Below are 8,312 nucleotides of genomic sequence, written 5' to 3'. Positions count from 1 at the left end.
GATCTTTCAGGAAAGAAGTTCCACTCCAATTGGTTTGATAAAGTCAAAGGAGACCCATCCTTCAAGGCTTAGTCACACATTAATTCAATTACTCATGAAGCAGGCATTGTGCTAGGTGGGGAGGGAGGTCCTTCCTGCACAGAGCTGACAGGTGCCGAGCTGTCAAGCTACACAACCAAAATTGTCCTCTGGAGTTGTGCATTAGCAGGCAGTACAACCACAGACTCCCAGAAACAAAGCCAACTATCTCCTCAGAGCACTTCCCAGGAGTCAGGCAATTCGGGTGCCAGCTTTTAGCCAAGTAACCCAAACTGAATTTTTTTTCCAGCTCTTTGAATCTGTTTCTCTATCTGTAAAACAAAGAAATAGAAATTAGCTCTAAACTTCCAGAGCCGTTATGGAGAGAACTGGTGCCACAGAGAACTGGCAGTGCATATAATTCGTCTTCCTCGATTGCATGCTGAGGACAGAAATCTTCAGGTTTGGAAACGTTTACCCTTCTTAAATAAAATGCAAAAACTAACGCACTGGGTGCTTTTGGGCAAATTGCTTAGTTGATAGTTTAGTTTTGTCGGCTGAGTGGTTCCTCAACGCCCCCTGCAGGCCAGATCCTGCTATAGCTCAGTCAGAATGGAGTAGGAAAGGGCTGGCCCAAACCGTTTTGAGTTTATAGGATTGTCAGGGTCCATGTCACCGCCTGAAGGTCTTGAAAAGAGGCCAGGCAACAGCTAAGTAAAGGTCTTGTGGTTGCTGAAGATTCCCCCTACTGCCAGCAAGGACCAGAGTCCTAAAATACTTCACAGCCCGAATGCACTTTCCATTGTTTTGGCTTACTACCTCTCTTACAAGGCAGGAAGCCTCAGGTCGAGAGAGAGGAATTTGCCCAGGGTCCCCTAGGAAGTTGGCCACAGAGTGGAGACTAGAATCTAGAGGTCCAGGGCTACCTACACCTTAATAGGCTGCCCCAGGAGAGAAGCCTCACATTTTCAGAAAGAACAACTTCTCCCTTTCCTCTGGTCTGCCTTCCTTCCCCAACCCTCCACTCCTAGAGGCTCTATACATCCTATTTTCAGAGAACCACCCTGAGGCTTGTCCCTGGAGCAACGCCTCTGGCCTGCCACCATCCTGTCCTACCTCTCCCTATCCCCAGCGGAATTCTGTACCCCGACCCCCTCCCTAAAAAGTCCACACTTGGAATCAGGATATAGGAGTCGAAGGTTCCAGTTCCAACCTTTTCTTTGTGAACCTCAGCAAATCACTTCACTTCTCTGAACCCGTTTCCTGTGTTTTTGTTTTTCTTTTATTACGTTTTTGTTTTTCTGAGACAGGTCTCGTTCTGTTGCCCAGGCTGGAGTGCAGTGGCGCGATCATAGCTCACTTAAGTTTGGAGCCCCTGGGTCCTCTCACCTCTGCCTTCCGAATAGCTGGGTCTACAGGTCTGCATGTTAAATGTTAAATGGGTCAATAGTTTACCTCCACCGTTCTGTTGTGAGAATGAGAGCTCATGCATGGAAACCCCTTAACAAGGCTTGATGCAGATGAAGTGCTCAATAAAGTGTAGATTATCTATATTTTTACTGTTATTTTGAAGGATCTGGCTCAGTGACTGGCTGATAGTGGTGGGTGTTCAAGAAAGGTGGCTACAACTATTAATATTAAAAGTTTGGCGCACACAGCCTGGCATTTAGTTGCAGTTTAATAAACCATAGCTAGTATTGTTTTTTTGACCCCAGGACGCCCAGTACGGTTTCAGCGTTAACAACTCCTTAGCGAAAACTGTAGCACAGACTTTCCGCGCAGCAACAGGCTCCTCTTACGTAAACCGCACCGGCCAATGAGCAGGGAGATGGGCGGGGTTTCTTGGCAGCCAATAGTAGCCCGCAGCAGCGCGCAGGATAGGCCCAGGCTGGTTTCCAGCCTGGATACGGAAACGAATCCCCGTGGCTCTTTGACGGGGGGGCGTGTCTTCGAAGTCGCCAGGCTCTGCCTATCAACCGGGTCCTGATTGGTGCAGGCTGTGGCCGCCCGCCCCTGACTCCGCCTAGCCCCGCCTCCGCGAGAAGAGGCTGAACTGCCCCAGCTGCTTTCAATTCCTTTTTTTTTTTTTCTCTTTTCCTTTTCTTCTTTTAAATATACTTTTGAAAATTAGCCGGGCGTGGTGGCGGGCGCCTGTAATCCCAGCTACTCGGGAGGCTGAGGCAGGAGAATCGTTTGAATCCGGGAGGCGGAGCTTGCATTGAGCCGAGATCGCGCCACTGCACTCCAGCCTGGACGACGAGAGTGAAACTCCGTCTCAGTCAATCAATCAATAATCGTTTGGTTTTCGTTTTATGCTTTTACTTCCAAATTTATATTTATTGCAAAAAATGTGGAATATGAAAAAGTATAAAGGTGAAACTGAAATAACCCGAAATTATATTTCCCCCTCTGTTTTTATTTTTCCGTCTCTGTTTTTCAATGTTTTTCAGGCTTTCTGTCTTGAGCTCGTATTACTGCTGTTCATTGATGGATTGTAAAAGCGTAAAACCGGACGTGACCCAAATGCCTATCAAAGGAGACTGATTAGAGAAATAAACAGATTTGTTCACACAACGGCTTATACAGCAAAGAAACAGAAGGTAGCTCCAAGTGCTCTGAAATGGAAAGGTATGCAGGATTTCCTGTTAGGTTAAAACAAAACAAAGCAAAAACCAAGGTTGCGCAATGCAATGATACATATAAAACAGTCTCGTAGTTGTATACATAGTTACACAGAGGAAACAGAGATCTGGAAAGATGTGTAGTTTGCAGCTGTTACCATTGGTTAGCTCTGGGGTGGACGGAGAAGGGAGAAGTTTTAAGATTCTTTATATAATACACTTATTTAATATCTATCTATGTGCTAAGTTGTATTACATCTGTTGTTTTTTAAAGAGATCCTTTTAAAGAGAGAAGGGAGGAGAACTCCCTCAAATCCCAACTGCACTACCAAGAGAAACCAACATGTTGGTTATTTTTATAGCATATAAGTTTATATGCCGTATTAATAATGTATAGCTATATAGCCTGCTTTATCCACTTAGCACATTTCCTGATAATTTTTGTAATATTAAATATTCCTTAAATATATTTGTTAATGGTTGCATACTATTCATGTATGCTATAATTTATTAATCCTTATTGAGAACATTTAGGGTTTCTTCCCAATTTTTCACATATTTCAAAATGAGATAAAACTCTCAAATAATTATATTCCTGATTAAATTCCTAGAAAAATTCATGAGTTGAAGGCTATGAACAAATAAATTTAAGACTTTTTTTTTTTTTAAGAGAGGGAGTCTTGCTGTGTTGCCCAGGTTGGTCTCAAACTCCTGCTCACATGATCCTCCTGCTTCAGCCTCTGGGGTAGCTGGGACTACAGGCCACTGTGCCAGACTTTATTTAAGACTCTTGGGCCGGGCATGGTGGCTCACGCCTGTAATCCCAACACTTTGGGAGGCTGAGGCAGGCGGATCACCTGAGGTCAGGAGTTTGAGACCAGCCTGACCAACATGGAGAAACCCCATCTCTACTAAAAATACAAAATTAGCCGGGTGTGGTGGCGCATGCCTGTAATCCCAGCTGCTCGGGAGGCTGAGGCAGGAGAATCGCTTGAACCCGGGAGGCGGAGGTTGCGGTGAGCCGAGATCGCACCATTGCACTCCAGCCTGGTCAATAAGAGCAAAACTCCATCTCAAAACAAAACAAAACAAAACAAAAAACCCAAAGAACAAGACTCTTAATGCTAATTGTAAAACTTTTTTTTTTTTTTTTTTTGAGATGGAGTCTCCGTCTGTCGCCCAGGCTGGAGTGCAGTGGCGCTATCTCGGCTCACCGCAACCTCCATCTCCCAGGTTCAAGTGATTCTCCTGCCTCAGCCTCTCGAGTAGCTGGGACTACAAGCACGTGCCACTACGCTCGGCTACTTTTTTGTATTTTTAGTCGTGACGGGGTTTCACCGTATCAGCCAGGATGGTCTTCATCTCCTGACCTCGTGATCTGCCTGCCTCGGCCTCCCAAAGTGCTGGAATTACAGTCGTGAGCCACCACGCCCGGCCCAAACTCTTGAAAGTTTGTTTCTGTGAACATTGTTGATGCCTAAGATGGGCCTGTGCTATCCTTGTGGGGGTGGTGGTGTGGTGTGTGTGAGAACAGAGCTGAGTAATGGCCAAAATCTGGCTGCCAGGATCAGACAGGTGACAAGAGAGGCAAATATAAATAGCTCAGATAAGCAAAGACATCCAAAAATACTCTGACCCAGACACTTCCGGGCACAAAACTCTTTCTGTCTTGCATTGTCCTGGTTGTACTTGGACATGCGATGGGTCAGAATTTGGTTTACTTAATATATATTATTCAGTCCTCCGGATTTGAAGAATTTACTAAGATTTCAAAATCTCCAATTTATGATTTCCCTTGGAAAACAGGAAGATCTGGTAACACTGAGACTGCATTCGAGGGTCCCACAAACCAGACTTGGTTTCTCACTTCCCATAACAGTCACAAATGGAAGACTTGATCATTTACGTTACCTGCCTGGCCCCTGTAGCAATTTGAGTTCAAAACTCTTGGACAGGGTCAAGATTCCTTAACATGGTATTCAAAGCTCCATGATTGGCTAGGTGCGGTGGCTCACACTTGTAATCCCACCACTTTGGGAGGCCGAGATGGGTGGACCACTTGAGGTCCAGGTTCGAGACCAGCCTGGCCAACATGGTGAAACCCCATCTCTACTAAAAATACAAAAAAATTAGCTGGGTGGTAGCAGATGCCTGTAGGCCCAGCTATTCAGGAAGCTGAGGCAAGAGAATTGCTTGAATCCAGGAGGCGGAGGTGGAAGTGAGCTGAGATTGTGCCACTGCACTCCAGTGTGGGTGACAGGGCAAGACCCTGTCTCAAAAAAAAAAGAGAAAAAAAAAAAAGCTCCTTGATAGTCTTGTGCTTTCCCCCTTTCATCTTTGCTTCCTTCCACTCTTGCTCATCCTTGCTCACACACACACTTCCTCAAGGTAAAAGTGTAAGGCAGGCAGAATGAGACTTACAACTAGCATTTCTTGTCTCATTATCCAGCCTTTTTTAACTAACACATTTGCTTCTTCACTCATTAACTTGAGGCATTTATTTTTCTTGATAAGACCAGGCCAAAGTCAGCCAATTGGATCAGACCAAATGGAATGGAATGTCCAGAAGTAGAAATTTTGCTGCTACAGGGTGTGCAACTTCACATACAGCTCTTGCCCCTTATTTCGTATGTCTTTCCCCCTTGCTTACTCTGCTCCAGCTACACTGATCACTTTGTTGTTCTTTTATTTCTTATTTTAGATAGGTTCTTGCCATGTTGCCCAGGCTGGTGTGCAGTTGTGCAATCATAGTTCACCGTAACCTCAAACTTCTGGGCTCAGGTGATAACTCCTGCCTCAGCCTCTGGAGTAACTGGAACTACATATGAATGCCATCATATCCAGCTACTTAAAAAAATTTTTTTTAGGCCGGGCACGGTGGCTCACGCCTGTCATCCCAGCACTTTGGGAGGCCGAGGCGGGCGGATCACTTGAGGTCGGGAGTTCAGGAACAGCCTGACCAACATGAAGAAACCCCATCTCTACTAAAAATACAAAATTAGCTGGGCGTGTTGGCGCATGCCTGTAATCCCAGCTACTTGGGAGGCTGAGGCAGGATAATCACTTGAACACGGAAGGCGAGGTTGCGGTGAGCCGAGATCGTGCCATTGCACTCCAGCTTGGGCAACAAGAGTGAAACTCCGTCTCTAAAAAAAGAAAAAAAAATTTAAAAATTTTGAGCTGGCGCGACTGGCAAGATGGCACCACAGAAAGACAAGAAGCCCAAGAGGTCAACCTGGAAGTTTAATTTGGACCTTACTCATCCAGTAGAAGATGGAATTTTTGATTCTGGAAATTTTGAGCAATTTCTATGGGAGAAGGTTAAAGTCAATGGCAAAACTGGAAATCTCGGGAATGTTGTTCACATTGAACGCTTCAAGAATAAAATCACACTTGTTTCTGAGAAACAGTTCTCTAAAAGGTATTTGAAATACCTTACCAAGAAATACCTTAAGAACAATCTTCGTGATTGGCTTCGAGTGGTTGCATCTGACAAGGAGACCTACGAACTTCGTTACTTCCAGAATTGTCAAGATGAAGATGAGAGTCGGAGGACTAGGCAAAGACTCCCCTTACAGGGCTTTGCTTATTAATAAAATAAATGAAGTATACATGAGAAATACCAAGAAATTGGCTTTTAGTTTATCAGTGAATAAAAAATATACTCTTGAAAAAAAAGAAAATTTTGAGCTGGGCGTGGTGGCTCACACCTGTCATCCCAACACTGGGAGACTGAGGCAGGTGTTTCCGTTGAGTTCAGGATTAGGTTTTGGCTTAAGGGAATATTGTGGATGGTTTGATCTTTTATCAAAGTTTGAGATCACGCAAACTTTCTTCCTATCAGCAATAAGGCTGTTTTGCTTTCTTATCATTTGTGTAGCATTAAAAATCCTACTCTAATAAAGGCTGGAGTGCAGTGGCATGATGACTGAAGTCCTGAACTCAAGGGATCCTCCCGCCTCCGTCTCCTGGAAGTATTGGCATTACAGGCGTGAGCCACTGAACCTGGCCAGCGTCAGACTTTTCTTGTGCAGCCTCCTCACCTTCTTAGAATTGAAGAGATTTAGGGCTTTTCTCCATATTAGGTTTTGCCTTAAGGGAATGTTGTGGCTGGCTTGATCATCTATCCAGATAACTCAAACTTTCTCCATATCAGCAATAAGGTTGTTTTGCTTTCTTACCATTTGTATGTTCACTGGAGTAGCATTTTTAATGTCCTTCAAGAACTTTTTCTTTGTATTCACAACTTGACTGGTGCAAGAGGCCTAGCTTTTGGCCTATTTCTGCTTTCTTTTTTTTTCTTTTTTTTTTTGAGACAGAGTCTCGCTCTGTCGCCCAGGCTGGAGTGCAGTGGCACAATCTTGGCTCACTGCAACCTCCACCTCCTGGGTTCAAGCGATTCTACTGCCTCAGCCTTCCGAGTAGCTGGGACTACAGGCGTGTGCCACCATGCCTGGCTAATTTTTGTATTTTTAGTAGAGACGGGGTTTCACCATGCTAGCCAGGATGGTCTCGATCTCTTGACCTCGTGATCCGCCTGCCTCGGCCTCCCTAAGTGCTGGGATTACAGGCGTGAGCCACCATGCCCGGCTGAAGAAGAGGTTTTAAAGCTCTCCACATTTCAATGTGCCACCTGTGCTGAGAACTACAACTTTATTATTTTATTTTATTTTACTTGTTTTTGAGTTGGAGTCTTGCTCTGTCGCCCAAGCTGGAATGCAGTGGTGCAATCTCGGCTCACTGCAACCTCCGCCTCCCGGGTTCAAGTGATTCTCTTGCCTCAGTCTCCCAAGTAGCTGGACAGGTGTGTGCCACCATGCCCGGCTGATTTTTGTATTTTAAGTAGAGACGGCGTTTCACCACATTGGCTAGGTTGGTCTCAAACTCCTGACCTCAGGTGATCCGCCTGCCTCGGTCTCCCAAAGTGCTGGTATTACCCACGTGAGGCATTGCGCCCGGCCCGAGAACTACAACTTTAGACTTACTGTTGTGAAAATCTCAAACTAGGCTCTATTGCAAACATGTGTTTGCATCATATAGGCATGCGTAGACATGCTGATGGGGTTTATGTTACAGCCGAAAAGCTAATGCCAACACCAACCGCTGGCACTTCTATATTTACTTCCAGGAGCCGTTGCCTTTACCACCCATATCCCACTACCCACGTACCTCCCACTCGCCCACATTGAGAAGGGAGCTAGCTAATAGGCAGCTGAAGCACTGGACTGGAACTGCAACTCAAGGTTGTGGAGCAAGAGTTCTGACGTGAAGACCTTGATCAGCACAAACCTGATCATGTGATCTTGTGAAAGTTACTTCACAATTCCCTGCTTCGGTTACTTTGGTTATAAAATTAACGGAATGGATCTATTTGCTAAAAATATGAGATTTAATGAGCAAATAATTTTAAAGTGCTCCATTAATTCTGCCATTGTTAAATAACTTCACTTCATAAAATTCTATAGAACTCTTCCAAATACATATATATATAAAAAAGCACCCCAATGATTCTTTTTTTTTTGGAAACAGGGTCTCACGCTGTTGCCCAGGCTGGAGTACAGTGCCGTGATCACAGCTCACTTCAACCTCAGCCTCCCAGGTAGCTGGGACTGCAGGCCTGCACCGCCATTATTATTATTATTATTATTATTATTATTATTATTTTTTTTTTTT

At 44.8% G+C, this 8,312-nt stretch overlaps 1 protein-coding gene across 1 annotated transcript; it reads left to right on the top strand.

The window, feature by feature from the left end:
* Positions 1–5,791: 5,791 nt before the first annotated feature.
* LOC116813165 (ribosomal protein eL22-like) lies at positions 5,792–6,256 on the top strand. Its single transcript, XM_032759499.2, has one exon. It carries the CDS (start codon positions 5,837–5,839, stop codon positions 6,230–6,232), a length of 396 nt encoding a protein of 131 aa, XP_032615390.1. The 5' UTR covers positions 5,792–5,836; the 3' UTR covers positions 6,233–6,256.
* The last annotated feature ends 2,056 nt before the right edge of the window (positions 6,257–8,312 follow it).

This window comes from Hylobates moloch, unplaced genomic scaffold (assembly GCF_009828535.3).
Source record: "Hylobates moloch isolate HMO894 unplaced genomic scaffold, HMol_V3 SCAFFOLD_9, whole genome shotgun sequence".
NCBI lineage: Eukaryota > Metazoa > Chordata > Mammalia > Primates > Hylobatidae > Hylobates > Hylobates moloch.
This window is presented reverse-complemented; position numbering and strand designations above follow the sequence as displayed.